General features: G+C 37.6%; 1 protein-coding gene across 1 annotated transcript in view; it reads left to right on the top strand.

Moving 5' to 3' along the window:
• LAMA4 (laminin subunit alpha 4) overlaps window positions 1-20,731 on the top strand; it is a 130,545-nt gene that overhangs the window by 96,209 nt on the left and 13,605 nt on the right. The window contains 10 exon segments of the mRNA XM_030556152.1: window positions 930-1,092; window positions 3,143-3,276; window positions 4,666-4,837; window positions 7,440-7,571; window positions 8,568-8,710; window positions 11,554-11,692; window positions 13,850-13,987; window positions 16,993-17,126; window positions 18,953-19,117; window positions 20,407-20,560. Coding sequence (XP_030412012.1) covers window positions 930-1,092; window positions 3,143-3,276; window positions 4,666-4,837; window positions 7,440-7,571; window positions 8,568-8,710; window positions 11,554-11,692; window positions 13,850-13,987; window positions 16,993-17,126; window positions 18,953-19,117; window positions 20,407-20,560 — 1,474 coding nt within the window.

Below are 20,731 nucleotides of genomic sequence, written 5' to 3'. Positions count from 1 at the left end.
CATTATCTCCCATAAATGTGAACAAGCTTTTTTCTCTTAGCGATTGGCTGAACAAAAAGTAGGACTGAGTGGACTTGTAGACTCTAAAGTTTTACATTGTTTTATTTTGAGTGCGGTTATGTAACAAAAAAATACATTTGTAAGTTGCATTTTCATGATAAAGAGATTGCACTACAGTACTTGTATGAGGTGAATTGAAAAATACTGTGTCTTTTATCATTTTTACAGTGCAAATATTTGTAATACAAAATATAAAGTGAGCACTGTACACTTTGTATTCTGTGTTGTAATTGAAACAGATATATTTGAAAATGTAAAAAAATCAAAAATATTTAATAAATTTCAATTTGTATTCTATTGTTTAACAGTGTGATTAATCGTGATTAATTTTTTTATTAATTGTGCGTGTTAACTAATCGACAGCTCTTATATACACACACACACCTTTTTTAGGAAAGGTGAAAAAAAGCTAGAAAACAGAAATGTTTCCTCCATAGTTAACGTCTTTTCTCCATTTCTTCCTGATCCTACACGTGACCCAAACATTTGTCCCAAGAGCTCCAGAAAAAACAATTGGGCCTGAATCTGTTCTCCACCATTTTTCCACTAGTGCAACTTCAAGGGAGCTATTCATTGGCACAAGCCTAAGAGTCTAATCCTGCTTCTATTGGAGTCAGTAGAAATTCCACTGACTCCAAGAGGGCAGGCTCACGTAGTAAGTGGAAGGAGAATCCATTCCAATCTCTGTAATTTCTCTTTTTGGTCCCAGCCGGAACACCAGGTGGGTGATGCTTTTCTGGTGGGGAAAATACTTACATTAAACTACCAAAAAAACTTTGTTTAACTTATCTTGTCCTGTTTCTTATATCTAACCATCAAGCTAAAGGTATGACTATGCCGCCCTCTTTTTCTCCAAATTCCTTCAACAGGGTGGGAAAGCATGGCAAAATATTTCTAACTGTGCCAAGCCCTAGCAGCACAGCTGAAGAAAAATTCATCAAAAAAGGAGAGGTGCCTGGTGCTGACTCCCTTTTGGATTTGGAGCCCAGAAATACTGTCTTCTATGTTGGTGGAGTGCCTTCAAATTTTAAGGTAGATTGAATAACTCTTCTGTATATATTGAAACTTAAATAAATCAAACCCATGCTGGGACTTCCTTTACAAACTTGTCATTAATGGAAAGGTTTGGTTACCGGAAACATCCTTATTAAGTCACATACCACATTATATTCTTGAACAAGGTCCCTGGAATCTGCAGCACTGACCAAGGCTAATGCTACCATCTACATAGAATGTCCTCCAGTGAGAAGTTGATCAGATTGATCTTGGCTACAGTAAAATGTTTTTGACATGTAATTAGAGAAAAAAATGCATAGTTCTTGTTCTAGATGGACACATAGTAGCCCAACTGAACAATGTGTGCCTTCTGCTATACTCTGTCAACACTGGGTGCCAAGTCTGGCATAGAAACTTCCCTGTATGATGGCTGTTTGATGGCCTATTTAAAATACGATAGTGGCCTCAAGGTAGGCACCCTATAAAATTCATGGTGAAGACATCCATACGTTCCTAATATTAGCCGTAAATGGTTTGCTACTTCTGTGAAAATAAGTTGGAAAAACCATTTTTTAAACATCAAACTCTTAAAGATTTTAATCAGTAAGTATCTATTCAAGGATATAAATCTGTGCACCAGAGATCGCTCAGCAGAATTACTAAATCCTAATGAGGACCTAATATGACTGTGGAAAAAGCCAGCTGATATGCCAATTAATGCTGGTTGTAACAGGCAGATAATGTGCTGAAGAAACGTTTGCTGCTGCTGCTATGCCTATTCTACAGTGTAGAACTTTTTTAATAGTGGAAGACTGCTGCATTAATTCTGCCAACTTTACTTTCATTTTGTTTTTACATCACTTGATTTTATTCCTTTCACTAACAAGGCAATTTAGATTCAATTTGCAGTGATCATTGTTGAGTTACTTAAAATAATCTCTGCTGAACTTTAGCTACTGGCAAAGATAAATTCTATGAATATGAGAGAATCTCCTAGAGTTCACATGCTCTTTTTTTTCTTTCTTGTGGTATGAAATGGCCTTTAAACCACAATGAGACGTAAATGAAATAAACACAAAATATTGGGGGAAATTTCCATTTAAATTGTTATGAAATGTTGTTCTTTGGATATGAGAGAGACAAGGTGGGTGATATAATATCTTTTATTGGACCAACTTATGTTGGTGAAAGAGACAAGCTTTCAAGTTACACAGAGCTCTTCTTCAGGACTTTGGATAATAAATTGTGTAATCTGACTAAAATAGATCTAGGATTAGTCATAAAATCATTATAGTATCACATAGCACAAAGATCCAATCTACCCTAAAATCTAACTCCTTCTTCTTTTGCCCCTTGTCTTTAAAAATTATGGTGGAAGTTCTCGTTTGTAGTAGTCCTATCTAAGCATTTGATCTCTTTATCAGTTATTCATTACTCCTTTGTAGAACACAGCATAACTGCCTGTCCCCATGCTTGGACACACCACTTCCCATATCTGGCTAACTTGCTTTCAGAGAGGTGTTAACAGGCCTTTTTACCTGGAATGGTCCCTTGAAATGTGTGTTAACTACTTATGCAAAACAATTTGTTCCACCTTGTATTTAGCTGTGACACTCTGAGTAGGTTTCTCAGACCTGAAGAAGAGCTCTGTGTAAGCTGGAAAGCTTGTCTTTCTCATCAACAGATGTTGGTCCAATAAAAGATTATACCTCAGCCATCTTGTCTCTAAAGTTTATTCTACACTAGCACTTTTGTTGGCAAAACTTTTGTCAGTCGGGGTGTGAAAAAACACACCCCGACATAAGTTTCACTGTCAAAAGTGCCGGTGTGGACAGTGTGGACAACAGCTACCGCTGTTCATTGGGGGTGGTTTAATTATGCTGGCAGGAGAGCACTCACCTGCCAGCATAGAGTAGCTACACAGGAGACCATACGGCTGTGCTGCTGTAAGGTCTGTAGTGCAGACATAGCCTAACGCTAAGAGCTTCAAAACAAAATTGATCTCAGGAACAAATGAATTTGGCATCCCTGAATAAAATACATATGCTGACTTTACCTTTTTGCCTTTGTTTCCTTCTCTGCACAGCTCCCTCCCAGTCTGAACCTGCCTGGCTTCATTGGCTGCTTGGAACTGGCCACCTTGAATGATGATATAATCAGTTTATACAATTTCAAGCACATCTACAATATAAACACCACCGCATCGCCACCTTGTGCCAGGTAGAGAAAAATTCAATTGTCAGAATGAAGTCCTTTGATAGCTCTCAATGTTTGCAGAACCGAATGGCTACTTTATTTCCTTCCTTTTAGAGAAGAATCTCAGGATAATATTAACTTGACCTTTCCTGAATAAATCTCACTACTTCAAACTGTGGTTCAGACCAACTGGCTTGATCTGTCCTATAATTGTACATTTTATTTGTTATTTTCCATCTCAACAAATTGTCTCAAATGGCTTATTCACTCCTCTGACACAGAACCATTAGTGCCATATGCTCCTGAACTATTCAGTAAAAAAAATTCTTCTTTTTAAGCCCTTTGCAGCGAGAATGAGAAATGTTCCACTTATAGAGAAACTGTACAATTCATTTATCATAAATATTTATGGGAAGTTTCTTCATTCAGTAGTCAGGAACTATAGTTTTGTGTTGCATTTTGATGTATAGCTATATGATCAGAGAGGAAGAAATTCTAGTATTGTTGGAAATAAATGCAGGTTTTAATAAATCTGAAGAGAACAAGTAGAGTATAGGATTTTTTCCCCACATCTCTCACAGAGAGAAGGTACTTTGAGTGAAAAGCCCTGTTCACCATATCTCTGTAACAGTGTATGAAGGGTACATTGCTTGCATAATTGAGGACCCAATCCATCATCAGTTAAAGTACATGTTGGATTTCCATTGAATTCTATGGGAGTTGGATAACCCTTAAAAAGAATACCTCCGCCTATAATCAGGAAGGTTTGTGGCCCTAACACCTGTCCAATAATGAGCCTCCAAACTTTCCAGTTTCCGACATATAACTATAAAAAACTGGACGTGTTTAGACTTGAGAAAAGAAAACTGAGGGGTGGAATCCCAGAACACCCATGAGAAGGGCTGTTATAAAGAGGACAGTGATCAATTGTTCTCCAGGTCCACTGAAGGCAGGAATAGGTTTCCAAGGGAGGTTGTGGAATTCCCATCCCTGGAAATTTTTAAGAAGAGGTTACACAAACATTTTTCAGGGATAGTCAAGATTTATTTGGTCCTGTATCAGTGCAAGGGCTGGGTAAGATGACCTCTCAACATCTCTTCCATGCCTACATATCTATGACTCTGTACCACAAAACCAATACATGACCTTATGATAAGGGAGACTATCAAAGCCCTAAATAATTTTTCAGGGAAAATTCTGACAGCAGTGTAAAAAAAAAAAAAAGTAAGACGCCTAAAGTCTTCATCCCTCCCAGGGATAAATAAAAGTTTAAGATGACTATTCCAAGAAAGTGTTGTAAACTCTGACACCCAAATGTTAACTCCCCGGATCTGCAGTGCAGGGTCATAATACTAAGAATGCTCTGAGGTGGTCTCTAATTCTTGCTTGCGTTTGTGTTCTTTTCCATGCTAGAAATAAGCTGGCCTTCACTCAGAGCCGCGCTGTGAGCTATTTCTTTGATGGCTCTGGCTATGGTTTGGTGAGGAACATTGAGAGAAGAGGAAAGTTCAGCCAGGTGACTCGTTTTGACATAGAAGTTCGAACACCAACAGACAATGGGCTTATTCTCCTGATGGTTAATGGAGTGAGTATAAAATTCTGTTCTCAGACTGTCCCCTGTTTCTCTTCTGCCTATTCTGCACAGTTACTATGCAATACCCCAAATGTTGATGATTTATATTTCATTTTAGAAGAGAAAGTTCCCTTCTGCACACATATCGTGAGGAACCTGAAGTACTGGGTACAAAGCCCCCTGTATTCTCTGATTTACTCTCACTGGCCCTAATTCTGCTCCCACAGTGGCATAATGAGCACTTCAGTTGCGTTACAGTAACATGAAACTGCTTAAAGTGAGAATATAATCAGGCCCAGTATTTTTACTTTTATTTAAATGTGAATGCACTGTCTGTGCTATCAGATGTGACTATATAGTAGTCAACATGAAGTTCTATACATTTGTCTCCTGGTAGATAGATGGCTGAACTCTATTATACAGTGCAATAGGCAAGGTGGGTGGGGTAATATCTTTCATTGAACCAGTACAGTTAGTTACTTTTGTAACTTGGAAAGACTATCGGAAACCAAAATGGTGGATCCAAGCATCCCCAAATTTTCAGAAGTTTAAGATTGTCCCCTGCCTCTATAATGGTCTGAACAAAAAACCCACATCCAAACATCTTCAAGCTTTACAATATTTTGAATATAAACTCAGACTTGTGTCTTGAGGCATCTCTTCCTCAAATTTACAAGCCCAGTCTGGGTTAAAATAATTTAGAAAGCAAAAGAAAATAATTTATTGTGTAGATATGACACTAAAATATCAAGAAAGTAGAACAGTTCACCTGCCTGAACAGAACCATAATGGCTAACAGACCTCAAGAAAGAAGTGACATCAAGGATAGAAAGGCATCCACAGCATTTACTAAACCCAACATCGTATGGAAATCAAAGAAACACAGCACCAGAACAAAATAGATGCATTTTAATTCAAACAACATTTCAGAGCTAATATATGGCTGTGAAAGCTGGAGATCTACCAAAATGTTAGTGAGAAAAGTAGATGCTTTACAAAATAAGTGCCTACAAAAGGTTCTGAGTATTGGTTGGAAAGATTTTATCACCAATGAAGAGGTCTGAGAAATCACCAACCAGCAACTCATTTCCACTAGAATCAGAAGGAAGTGCTGGACATATTTGGGACATGTATTCCAGATGCCAACACACAGACTTCCACGAAGCTGTCAAGTGGAAATCAGACAATGTGAGGAAACAAGGGCACCTAAGAGAAACCCTAAGAAGAACTCTTAGCTGAGAGGGTAAAACAGGTTATCTCAACACAATAGAACAGTTGAAAGCAGCAGCAAATGACAGAAAGAAATGGAAGATTCCACCCTGTGTGCCAATTTTGGCTCAGAAGGATGTAAAAATGTATGTTGATACATTATGTGCACAGATTTCACTGCAATGAATTCATTTCATTCTAATTAAAACGCTTACTTGGTAGTGTTTGCCGTCAGGGATACTTAGAGAGGAGATTTCTGCAGTGCAGATTGCTCTACAGTATTTGAACACCACCAGTAACCTCAGCTCTGCTTTAAGCAGCAGCTGCTACACAAAAACTCTTCTGTAGTAGACCAGTAATTGGTTTCTTCTGAGCAGAAATTCCCAAAATTGTGTCTGAATTGTACTGTATATACTTTGTAATTGTGTACTCTGTGATAGAAACTATAGTCGTGATGGACATTTTTGGTTGGATTGTACAAAACCAGCTACCACTGTTGTGTTCTATGTGGACAGCTCATAAATATGCAAAAATAAGTAATTATTTTTACTTTATTTACAAGTTTAGCCTGTTCCTTTTGTAGTGTTTTTTAAGGTTTAATGTTCTTAATGTTAGAAAAATATAAAAATAAACATCTGGCCAGATCCCCAGCTGCTGTAAATGGGTCCACTGTACTTCCTTACATTTATATATGGTTTATCAATCTAATTCTATGCCACAGAACTTGAAATCAAGGATGACTTGATTTCCTAGTCTTCCTGTGTCCTGCTGTTTCTCTCTCCCCTAAGTGCTCCCCATTTTTTCCCCTGAAAAATTCACTACCTTAAAGATTTCTTTGAGTGCTGCCCTGCTTCCAAAGTTTTGTATGCAGTGTCAGTGTCGCTGTGTTGATCCCAGGACATTAGGGAGACAGGGTGAGTGAGGTAATATCTTTTACTGGATCAACTTCTGCTGGTGAGAGAGACAAGCTTTCAAGTTACTCTGTATAAGCTCGAAAGCTTGTCTCTCTCACCAACAGAAGTTGGTCCAGTAAAAGATATTACCTCACCCACCTTGTCACTATAAAGTTTTGGTTATCCAGCCATAGAATAGAATCCATAGCATGTGGCATAGGTGACCAATGACTCAGCCTGAAAACCTAATTCAGGATACTGAATAAGTATATATTTCAAACAGCAGTTCACCAAAATTCCAAATCAATACTATTTATCAAACAATTTATGAAGAAAAAAAATCCAGAAAAATTATGATAATTTTGCAAATAAGTAAAAGGCCATTTTCATTGAATAAATTGTTCATAATGAATAGTTCAACCATATCTAATAATCTAATATATCCAGCTCTATATTGCTTGCATAAGGATGATGTCTATATACTTTCCTTTAATGCTGTTTGTTTTGTACAGAGTATGTTTTTCAGTCTAGTGATGCAGAATGGATTCCTGTATCTGCGCTATGACTTTGGCTTCAGCACTACCCCTGTGCTTCTTGAAGATTCAATGAAGAAGGCTCAGATAAATGATGCAAAATTCCATGAGGTAAAACTGGTGTGAAAGTATTTTTATTTAGCTAGCCACACCAAGAATAATAAAGCGTAATGCTTGGTTGCTTCTCTTATAATTAAAGAACCAAAAAATGATGGGTCAGATTTTATGATACCAAATATGTCCATTTTGCTATGAAGTGGCAAGGAACATTGGGCAGAAAAAAGATACTAACACTAAAAAGTATTAAAAGTCAGAATAAAACTATATATCCGGAGGAAAACACTTCATAAATATTGTTCTCTACAACCACAAATATGTGTGTCACTATTTTAACTCAATCAGTTTTAGCAGCTATTGTATTACAAAGTGTTGAACTCCCATTTCGGTAAAAAAGGAATTACTCAAATGAAATTCAGTATTGATGTTGGAACTATAGACACTTATTTAGGCAGTTCAGCAACTCAAAAACTGACAGTCTACCTGCATTAGAGGTACTAGAGAATTTGCTTCAAGCCATCATAGCTGTGACAATGACAGTAATAAATCTGAACTGTAAGGGCATGATTCTTCTCTTAGTTACGTGATGCAAATTAGGAGTCTGATTTCTGATATCAGTGAAGTTACAGTGGTATTTAACTTGTGTGTCAGCAGAACTAAGCCCTAAGTTTCAACAATAAAAGCAGATTTAAAGACATATATCCAAATTCTCTACTCAAGTCAATGGAAGTGCTCCATTTACACCAGTATAGAATTTGGCCTGTGATAATTTTTTACAAGCAAATGAAAGAAGGATTTGGTTTGTTTTTGGCCATTAGAAAAATCATTATATTGAAATGAGCTCACTACTAATCATTTTTGTCAGCTCCCCACTGATTCACAAGCCTCTTTTTGATTAATTAGAATAATAGTTAAATTTTAAAAATACAATGGACAATAATTACAGACTCTCTTTTATTAAAAATGCCAACTTGGCAAACCTAGCATGATAACTTCTAAAAGACAGTATTCTTGGATATTTGGAGTTGAGCTGTTCATTTCTCTTTTCAGATTTCTGTTATATATCACAATTCTAAGAAGATGATCTTGGTGGTGGACAGACGACATATAAAAAGTGTGGACAATGAAAAGAAAGCAATGCCATTCACTGATATCTACATAGGAGGAGCTCCTTCCGAGATCTTGAAGTCCAGGTTTGTTGACAGCCCAGGTTCCATCAGTACTCATCTGATTGTTGCACAATGGTTTGCAAGAAGGTGTGTTTTACTACCTTTGCTCCTTCATGAAAAACAGCTTCTAAGGCTCCATTTTAATTTTCCTCAGAGCTCTAGGTATAAAGTACTTGGTATTTGTACATTGATTCAAGATGGCTGGCGCTCTGCTGCTGGCTGAAATTAGTCATGTGATCCAGAAGAATCTCAGCGGAGGATAAGAAATTGCAGTACAGTTGGGACAAAAATAAATGTTTAAAGAGTGTATCAAAACATATATATATATATATATATATATACACATATACATATATATATATATATACACATATACATATATACACACACATAAGAAAAGCTAACCCTCCTTCCTTTCAACAAGCGTTCTTCTTTGAGCAAAATGCCTTCTGCTTATGAACACAGATATCATATCTCACTGTCAATCATATTTTCAGATAAAGAGATTTTTTCTACTGAAAACCTTAGTTCAAATCTGTCTGTATTTATCTGTGGGCTCAAATGTAGCTGTCCCTGTATCGATGTGAAAAGGTGTGAGGGGAGATCCGAGGGAGACTCCTCTTTCCCCGGAAGCCATTGGACAAAGGCCAAGCATAGTCCCATTAGGGAGTATAGGTCCTACTTCCTAAAACAAGCCAGAGTAGGACCATGAACACCCTCTGCTCCTATTTCAGCAGCAGAAGGAAGATTTGGTTAGATGCATTAAGTATGGTACACTTTGAATACTGTGTTGTAATTGAAATCAATATATTTGAAAATGTAGAAAAACATCCACAAATATTTATCATAAATTTAAATTTGTATTCTGTTATAGTTCAACAGTGTGAATAAAATTGCAATTAATCACGACTAATTTTTTTAATCTAGTTAATTTGTTTTGAGTTAATCACTTGAGTTAACTGTGATTAATTGACAGTCCTAAAAATTAGATATTTATACAGAGAATGAAAACATCCACAGTTACATTATATAAGATAAAAATACAATGGACCAGATTCTGAGGTGGTGTAAATTGGTGTAGCTCCATTGAAGTCGGTTGAGCTACACTGATTTACATAATCTGAGAATCTGGCCCAATAAATATAAACCATCATAATTCAAGGGAATAAACCAATCACTGTGACAGAAAGCTAGGAAGAAACTCTCTGTAGGCAGCTAACTCCATAATTTCCCACTCTGGGGATTCTGACACCTTCCTCTACTAGCCACTGTCAGAGGCAGGATAGCAGACTAGATAGAACACTTCTCTGATTGGTATGGAAATTCCTATGTGCCTGCAAAATATTAGCCAACCATCTTAGCCAATATCTGAATTCAATCTTTATCTTCCATTGAAATCTACTTGATTTTCCTGGGGAGATTTACATTTTACTGAATTTGTTACTATGCAACTAGCTAATAGACTTAGGGAAGTAATTTGATTTTTTTCCAAGTAAGTATATTTTCACTCATTCCAGTAGCCTTTTCTTCTGTCAGTTATCTTGTCTTCAAATGAATGCATTTGGAATCACATTCATATATTTTATTCTCGCACCATTCTTTTTTCAGCTAGGGATATTTAATTAGACAAGTAGCTATTTGAAGTAACAAATCAAAGGGACTACTCACATGAGTAAGGGTCAGCCCCTAACCTATTTATTAGGACGTGATCCAACTCCCACAGAAGAAAATGGGAGTTTTCCCCTGACTTCAGTGGAGATTAGATCAGGCACTTTGTGCTTATTATTTAGAAAGTACAAATAATTTCTGATAATCATCCAGACTTGAGCTGGGCTGAACCTCCATATCATTTGAGGTTTATTAGCACAGTCAGTATTTAGTTTACCTGGTGGAAGTTGATATAGGTCATTCTGAAATAGCACCATTATGTGCCAGTAACACCTTTATGCAAATACCAACTGAAGTTCTGCCTTTATCCACAAATAAAGAGAGGAACAATGGTAAGGTGATTAAGGCACTGCCCTGGGACTAAAGAGATCCTGTTTCATTCCTTGGCTCCACCACAAACTTTCTATGGGACCTTCAGCAAGTCACCTCACCTTTTTTTGTGCCTCAGCTACCTATCTGTCAAATAGGGATGATAATACTTTTCTACCTCCAAAGGGTGTTATGAGGATACATTCAATGATGTTAGGTGCTCAGATACTATTGTGATGAGCACAACAGAAAAATATGCGTGAGAAAGAGTAGTCAATACAGATTGCTGTGCCAGCAATCTCAAACCTGACATGAAGAGAATTACTGAAGGCTATGTTCTGCTCTCATTTACTACCTTGAAACCATTTAATTAAAGACTCATGGATGTAAGTGAGATCAGAATTTGGTCCCAAATCCATTACCTCTGTTAGTATTATTTGTTTTGCCAGCTGAGTCCTGTCTGTTTCCTGAGAGGAAAATGGAATTGCCTATTGGGGCAGTTCATAGAGGAAAAACTGAAACATAACTTTCATAGATTTGTTCATAAGGTAAAAATCAAAACCCCTATTTTTTCTTTCTTAAAAATAGAAATCGTACCACATCCTTTAATTTCAGTTGTTATTTTAAACTTCTCAAGATTTTTCCACATGATTTCTTCAGCATACTCACCTGTTTCCCTCCTTAACATTTATAAGTGTTGATGCATTTTGACCTTTCAGGATATAAAACATGGGGAAATATTTGCTATACATAAAGAGCTCGGATTGGGATTGACTGGGGCAAGAGGTTTGTGTTTTTCAAGTTTTCTGAATGCTTCCTACTAAAGGGGGAAAGTACTTTTGTGAGGATTAGGGTTAGCTAATTGCAGTCTGTTTGACATTGTTTTCCAGTAATCTGAGCCCACACCTCACAGTAAATACTGGTTTTAAGGGCTGCATGAAGGGTTTCCAGTTTCAAAAGAAGGATTTCAACTTGTTAGAGGAGCCAGGAACCCTGGGAATCAGTTATGGCTGTCCAGAAGAGTCACTTGTAAGTATAGCACCAGGCATGGGGCCATGGCAAACCCTTGGCAGTGGATCTGACTGTCAACTTGACATTAATTCCAAATAATGGGAAGGAAAAATCTGCAACCCAGGAACTATATTTAACTCATTGATTTTGATTTTTTAATTGCATACTGAAATGATTCCCAACTTTTATGCTGAATTGCAGTACAAAATAGTCATGTTTTCTCTGATATTTCAAAAGTTGTGATGTCAGGATTCAGTCTGTAATATGTAATGTGCTGTATTCTGAGGGCAGATAGTTCCTCTTTACTCCATTTTTGTTTTGTGAAGTAAAGAGAATATTCTTAGAAAGGGGGTACTTGATAGCAGAGGAGTACAGAAGGCAAATGTGAAAAAGAACAGAATTCTAACCCATCTATGGTACTACTTCCCCAGGAGTATTGACAGATGGGCAAATATTTCTGGGCTGAACCTGTTCATGGAAAAAAATCAAAGGGCATTGTGGATAAAGAGGCGTTCCCTCTCTGTGGCTTTTCTTATTATTGTTGGTTTGTTTCAGTAAGCAGACTAGCAACCAAGTTTGGAATGTATGATGCCACATGGCAGTCATTTCAACTTGTGCATTAGAACCAATCAGATGAGACAAAAATGTCAAAGCATTTTCTGTCCAGAAAACCATTCAGGGGTCCACATGAAAACTCCAAAGAAGAAAAAATTGTCCTTGGAACGTCTGGGTCAGTCCTCCCCTTGCTTTCACCAATACAGCTACAACCTCATCAAATTTAATGGGATGGTATTGGTACAAATCACCCTCCACCTTGCATCATTCTGTTCAATATAATAGAAACCTGGTATATCTAGATAATTTACATGGCCTTGATTCTGCAAGTGGACCTCTACACCAATGCAGAGCCCCACTGAAATCAGTAGGACTTTGTGCTGGAGCAGAAATCTGTGTTTGTGGAACTCATTACAGAATTAGGGTGGATATCACCTTAAGCAGGGGGAACCTATAGCTTTGTTACATACCCTTTTCAGTATTTATTTTCATATTTTCACTGACAAACATTGATACAGAGTCCTTATGGGCCAGGGAATGTATGCAAGGGGGGAAATCACTGTGTTTATTCAGGGATTCATTCTATTTAGGACCTTCACTTCCCCTGAGTTCAACTGGCTTTGAATGAGGCCCGTAGTCTCTGAAGAAATAGAGAACAATTTGACTTACATTCTTTAAAAAAAATCTAAGAGATTATTTGGAACCAACAGGAAAGGGATAGATACTAAGACAGTAAATATCATAATGATTCTATATAAATCCATGGAACGGCCACACCTGGAATACTGTATGCAGTTCTTGTTGCCCCATCTCAAAAAAGATATATTAGAATTGGAAAAGTTACAGACGAGGGCAACAAAAATGACTAAGATATGGAACAGCTTCTGTATGAAGAGAGATTAAAAAGATGGGCTTTTCAGCTTGGAAAAGAGATGACTAAGGGACAATATGATTAAGGTCTATAGAATAATGAATGGCATAGAGAAAGTGAATAAGGAAGTTTTATTTACTCTTTCAAACAACAGACGGGGTTGATTTCACCCAATGAACTTAACAGGCAGCAGGTTTAAAACAGAAAAAAAAAGGAAGTACTTCTTCAAACAATGCACAGTCAACTTGTGGAACTTGTGGCCAGGGGATGTTGTGAAAGGCAAAACTATAATTGGGTTAAAAAAAATTAGCCAAGTTCATGGAGGATTGGTCATTCAATGGCTATTAGCCAAGTTGCTCAGGGACGGAACCCCAAGCTCTGAGTGTCCCTAGCCTCTGACTGCCAGAAGCTGGGAGTGGACCACAGGGGATGGATTACTCAATGATTGCCTGTTCTGTTCATTCCCACTGAATCACCTGGCATTAGCTACTATTGGAAGACAGGATACTCGGCTAGATGGACCATTGGCTGACCCAGTATGGCTGCTCTTATGTTCTTACTTTCTTAATGTTTTCACAACATACCACTCCATTTAGATCAGTTTAAACCTAGGGGACAAGTCTGAATTTTTCATATGAAAATTGGTCCAGCTGAATCTGAAGAAAAAGGGAGGCTTCTATTGCTATTGTTTATTATTGTTAATAATACTTCCTGTAGCACACTTGTGCCTTTGTTGACTTGGCATGCAGATGTCCCGCAGAGCATATTTCAATGGAGAAAGCTACATTTCCTCCAGCCAAAAAATGTCACTCTTCGATGAGTTTGAAGGCGGCTTCAACTTCCGAACTTTGCAGCCCAATGGGCTGCTATTCCATTATGCTGAAGGAGTGAGTATGCTTTTTTTTTTTAATATACTGGCACTATGGAGAATTTCATGATCATTTCCTGCTTCATTTCTTAAAAACAAAAAACAATCCACAATTTAGAAATACCTCTTGGTGGGCTAATTTTCATGTTCTACACCCAGTGGAGTAAATCCTTCAGTCTTTATTTGGGAAAAATCCCATTGACATCAAAGGGATTTTTGTCTAACTAAAGATTACAGGATTTGACCCTATGCATATAACTGTACTCAACACAGTGTGTATAGTACAAATGTAGCTTGTGTCTCATTCTGTGTTTGTGCTACATCTAGCACAATAGGGCTGCAATCCTGATTTGAGCACCTAGGTCCTACCACAACATAAATAACACTGGTCTACAATTTTTGAGAAGTCGTCTGCTTCAGAGATAAAATGTGATATTTATTATGTATTTTGATGTGCTGAATTCAAATATGACAATTAAAACAACTGATTGGCTACTGTTTCTAAGATATTTAAGTTTTTACATTTTATGTCTATGTATATTGTGTAGATAGTAGAGTTTTAATCATAAATTGTAAACCTCGGTCTTTTCATGTGTTTATGGTTGCTTTACATGATAATATTTCACCTCTCCTGTTTATGTAACACTTTAAAAATCAGCAAAAGAGTTATATAAATAAAATGTATTATGAAACAAAAGGCAAAAAACTATTATGTACATAGTTTAGTCCTATTCAGTGTCTACTCGGTGCTTCTTGGCTTGTTTCTTGTATTCATTAAATGGAGCATCTCTTGTCACTGTCCAGCAATAGTCTGCAAGCATTGATGGGCTCCATTTGCCCTGATAGCCTGCCAGGAGATTCCACTGCTGTAGTCTGGAGCCCAACAGCTCTGCCTTACTCTTGGGTAGTTCCAAATCCCTGACAAGGTCATTCAGTTCACCTTGTGTTAAGAGGTGTGGTTCAGAGGAGGAGGATGGGAGAAAATATGGGTCTTGTGACATTGATGGTTCAGAACCAGAAGTTTCATCCTCTTCCTCTTCCTCGTCTGACTCAAGTGAGAATGATTCTGGTGCATCAGGAACCGGCAGTCCTTCTCCGTGGGGTTCTGGACGTATAGCTGATGGAATGTTTGGATAATGCACAGTCCACTTTTTCTTCTTTGACACACCTTTCCCAACTGGAGGCACCATGCAGAAGTAACAATTGCTGGTATGATCTGTTGGCTCTCTCCAAATCATTGGCACTGCAAAAGGCATAGATTTCCTTTTCCTGTTCAACCACTGGTGAAGATTTGTTGCACAAGTGTTGCAGCATATGTGTGGGGCCCACCTCTTGTCCTGATCTCCAATTTTGCAGCCAAAAGAAAGGTGATAGTCTTTCTTAACCATAGCGGTTATACTGCGCTTTTGTGATGCAAAAGTCACTTCACCACAAACATAGCAGAAGTTATCTGCACTGTTCACACAAGTACGAGGCATCTCTGCTCACTTTGGCTAAACAGAAATGTGTCCCTTTGCAAAATCAAACACTGACAAATAAGAGAGCACGACACTGTATGATTTCTAGAGCTGATATAGGGCAATTTGTTCAGCAGAGTGATGTAACCTTCATTATGATTGCATCATCCATGACTTCTAGGAATAGCATGATGCAGTTCATATCATGTATGATGCAATACCAGCTTCAGATTGCATCATTCATTGTTTAGCCTAAAAAGCAAGTACTGTCCAAACCCAGTCATAGATTTATTCATAGATCCAGTCAAAGATGTATTTTAGTCATTTCTGGTTTAAATTGAGATCCCTTCCCTTTATAACTCACTTATCCTCCGCCATTCCCAAGTCAAGGGTTGTATATACTGACCCAATAGCATATCTTGAAAACTAGAGCCAATCAACAATTTTAAGCATCATTTTCGTTCTCAGTGACCCAGAATTAGTAAAGTTGGACTACATTTATTTCAGAAGCATTTTGGCTGTAGAGCAGTGTAATAGTAATAATAATGGCAATATTCACTTCCCAGGGAAATACACTGGAAGGGAAGATGAAGCGGATAACTCCTTGAGTTTAAATTGGTGGAGCAACAGTCTGACCCCTCCTTAAGTGACACAAATTGGCCAAAAAGTTGGCTTCATCCCCAGCTGGTGTAGATTCCCCTATCCCATCCCCCACCATAGGATGCCTGTGTGGTGAGAAGGTGCAGTGCTGGAAAGGCCCCTTGCAGCCATGAGCAGCCAAGCTGCTCTAACTGCTCTCCTCTGCAGTGCGCAATAGAAGGAAGCATGGGGCTTAAACTGGCCTACAAGTGGATAAGTGAGCATAAGTAGTTCTAAGAAAGAGTCCCCTGCAGTCAACCAGGCTAACCAACACTTTCTTACCCATCACTTCTGATTTTGGCCCAAAGGATTAAGACCCTAATCTTGTGAGATGCCAAGTATCCTCTCCTCCAGTAGGAGTTCGGATACTCAGCTTCTCCCAAGATCAGACTGTATGAGCCTTAAAAGCAAATAGTATGGATGCCTGTTTCAGTGGAATTGATACATTATCCCTGCTGTTTGGGGCTGCAGTCCCGAATGCCTCACTCCCAGAGTAAATTATATCTCTAGACAATTGTGAATTAAGAAATGGGTCTAAGCAAAGTTCATATTTGCAGTCTGATTGGCGGGAAAGGAACATAAATATGCTGGGCTGACCAGCTATTCCATAGTACAGTAGAAGAGAAACCCAGAATCACAAATTGAATGTAAACACCATAAATTGCTGAACTGATGGAGCCTGTACCATAGATAAGGGGGAAATAATCAGGTACTAGACCTCAGAGGTTTAAAGGGTGACATTAATATAAAGAGAAATCTCACTTCTCACCTGACCTGCTCTGCACACAGTTAAAACCCAGAGGGAAATGGCAATAATACACATCTGAAAAGCAAAAGGGGAAAATAAATATTACAGGAAAACCACATGACTTTTAAAGCTTACTGTAATTATTCCTGCTCCTGAAACAAGTTTTTCTTTGTGTTTCAGCCAGATATGTTCTCCATCTCTATGATTGATGGTGCTGTGGTTTTAAATGCTATGGGAACTGAAGTTCAGTCAAAAGAGACACGCTACAATGATGGCAAAACCCATTTTATCATTACCTCTGTCTCACAAGAAAGGTAAAGCTGATCAATATCTTTGATTCTACCACATATAGTATATGATATGTACCTCTTTTATGTACATAATGTCTTTTAATGTTATTTTTGCAAAGCAGAGATTTTAAAGCCCCTACTTTAGGAGCTTTTCTCACAGCATGCCCTATTTCAAGAGATTATCACTTCTTTACTTAAAAAACACAAGCCCAAAATCCAAATGGCTGAATCATGGCGTGGAGTTGGAAGGGTCTTTTCACTAACATTTTGAAAAAAATATTCTTGTAAATTTTTGTATTGACTTTTTTTGTACTCACCTGTAAAAGTGCCTTAAAAAAACTAACGTGATTAATTCTTCAGAAGGGCTGATTGCTTTGCCTAGATAAAACAAAGTAAAAACTTAAATTAACCAAGGTATCTTTACTCAAAGTCATTATATAGCTATATGGGGAAATGTTCATATTTTTAGCATTGACAAAAACATGCTAGATTTCTGATGGCAGCAGTGAGTGAGTCAACACATCCACTTTTTATAAATCTTAAAACATTTTCCTTGAAGGTTTTATTTCATCATTGTACTTTAAGTCAAAAAAAAAATTTTGTAATTTGAAAGCCAAATTATCCAAAAGTCTTCCTCCAGGTCTTCATATGTGCATATGCAACTCTGCGAGAGGAAATCATTCCACACATACTTTCTGTGCTCTCGCCTGCAAAGTTTTCGTGCATTAAATGGAGGTTTTCATGTGTGATCTCTGTAAATTATTATGGCATTTAAGAAAAATTGTTCTCAAAATTACATGTGTGCACAGGTCACATTTTGAAACTTTAACTCTGAAATGGTCATCATGAGGACTGACATACTGCAATGAGCATTTTGACCTCAGGATCTGTCATACCAGATCAGAACCTAGGTCTGTTTGATTCAGTATTCTTTTTTTGATATTGACCAATATCTATAATTAGCAGAATTTGATTTTTTTTATAATTTTGACATAATAGCAATGTTTATTTTACGCACCTTTTTATTTTTATCAATTTAAACGTTCACAGTTTTGGAAAATTAGGGAGGGTCAGACTATGGTGGGATCAGACAACAATTATTTAATGATAATCAACACTGAGATTCAAAAAGTTTTATAACCACTGAAACACAAACTGTCAACATCACATGTCAAATATACAAAGTAAAAAGTCTTAAACCAAATTCTAAGAAGTTCTCAAGCAGCCTTCTTCTTACTTTGTCTACCTGTAAATTGCAATTATTATAGATGAACATTTTTTAGTCGGTTTGTCTGTGCATGGTGAAATCAATGCTTTTTAACATTTACCAATAAATATCTAACCCTTCCAGTCCTGAATCAGATGCTCCAAATATAGGCAGTCTGTCATTAAAAAGGTGAAATCTTTCCTGACTGCTGCTGCAATTAGTTTATATGCTGCAGAATGAGATTTGATTACCCTTAAGCAATACAATATCATCTTAAATACCAAAATGATATGATGTCTGTATGGTATCTCACTTTCCCATATAGTGTTCCATCCTTTCACTAGTGATCAATTAGTTTATTTAGTCTTAGCCATAGTGTACTGTTGCTTTCTGAATATCAGGAGTATCTCAAAGATCTCACTGGAGCTTTTGGTCATTGGACTCCAAGCTACCACACTGGCTAATCCCACTGCCATTTATTACATAGCTGGAAGGAAATAGGTTGTCTTCTGATATTGCCATTTAGGGAATCAGACGCTGAGTTCAGCATTATGGGATCACTAGCACATATAACACACTGTGTAATAACTTTGAATAAACTCTTTCAAAATCAGTTTCTGAAAAGGAAAATTTCTCTTTGCAGATATGAGCTAATAGTAGATGACAAAAAACATAGCAAAAAGAATCCAGCTAGAGACAAAACAGAGCAAAAGCCTCCAAGTGCCAAGAAGTTCTACTTTGGTGGCTCTCCCATCAGTACTCAATATGCCAATTTCACTGGGTGTATAAGCAATGCCTACTTCATCAGGTATGTAACATCCACAACAGTACACATCAAACAGTCTGTGTCTGACAACATAGAAAATAAAAACCAATGAGAACTGATTATTTTCACAATGAAATATTTTACCTTATTTTGTGGGGTTACCCAATGTATACAAATGCCTTTTTCTTTAATTTACTATGAAATGCCTCAGAACTGCACTTAGACATTAAAAAGCTGTTGAAGTGGAAATAACTATGGAGGTAACTCAGCCATTACCATATCTGCTAATTCCTTTGGTGCAATGTATAATTTGCAGAATAATTTACATTTGTATAATGTAATTTACAGCTCTACCTTTGTAATAAAAGGATATAACAGTGTCTCACAAAGCCTCAGAGCTAGGAGTTTGGTCTTGTTGAAATGGTTTGGCTTTGTGGATCTAAATCATTTTGCAAAATGTTCCTATTTAGATTTTTTTTCTGAAATGCATTGCTGGTTAATGGTTCCGGATTGAGAGTCCTGCAGACTGAAATCCTTTGTTTATGAATAGCACAGATATAAGACAGGCAGAAGCTGTGCAAGCTGCACATATTGTCCGACCACTGTGCTAGCCTCGAAGGACCATCTGTGTGTCGGTGAGAGGGTTGTTCATCCTCTCTGCTGAGACTGCCAAGAAGGATACCAACTAATGCCAGCTCGAAGAGTGTTTTGTGATGTGTGTGCCCACCCACTAGTAACTATGAACTTAAATGCAGTCAGATTTATTTTCCAAAAATCAGATTATCAAGACGGTGATTCATACAGGGAACTTGGACTGATGTGTATATCAGTTAGAACAAGATTGCCTCTTGCCCTGCACTCGCCACCCACCACAAGTCACAGTCCAAGGAGGGGACAGAACAGAACAGCTACTCCTCTTCCTGCACTGTTAGGAAAAGGTAGAACTTTAGCTCCATTTCCCCCATACATGTCTGCTCACCTGAGAAATGTGCAGAGCAGAATTAGTCCTTCGCAGATTGCTTCCCCAATGGAGCAAGGTCAGTTTGTTTCTGGGTCAGCACAGCTATGCACTCCCCTTATTCTGGGCAAAATGTTATATATACAATGAGCCCAACTTTTTTCCCATGATTTGAAATCACAGACCTCTCTAAAATTTCACTTGTAATAAGAAGATCTCTCTGGTTGTTCTGGTGATAACAAGTGAAAAAATTATATATTTTATACTAGCTTAATTTGGATATTTTAATTATTTTTCAATTCTGTTTTTAAAAAGCTATTTTTGCTACACCTCAGTCAGTTATTCTTAACATTATCCCCTCTTTGAAACACAGGTTGGATCGAGAGGTTGAAGTGGAAGATTTCCAGCGGTACCCTGAGAAGGTCCAAACTTCTCTTTATGGATGCCCTGTTGACTCCCCTCCAGTTGCCCTTCTCCATAAGAAAGGAAAGAACTCTTCAAAAGCCAAAGGAAGCCATAATAAAAAAGTTAGCACTAACTGACTTGTGACTATTCTGAAATCAATTTACAGTTTGCTGAAATCCATATATACTGCCTCATGATCCTAGGCTGGCCAGATTGTTGTGGTTCCAAGACACATCTGAAAAATAACAGAGGATGGGACTTGGCCCCTTTGAATATTTCATAATTTCCAACAA

Source organism: Gopherus evgoodei, chromosome 3 (genome assembly GCF_007399415.2).
Source record: "Gopherus evgoodei ecotype Sinaloan lineage chromosome 3, rGopEvg1_v1.p, whole genome shotgun sequence".
In the NCBI taxonomy this organism is placed as follows: Eukaryota; Metazoa; Chordata; order Testudines; family Testudinidae; genus Gopherus; species Gopherus evgoodei.
This window is presented reverse-complemented; position numbering and strand designations above follow the sequence as displayed.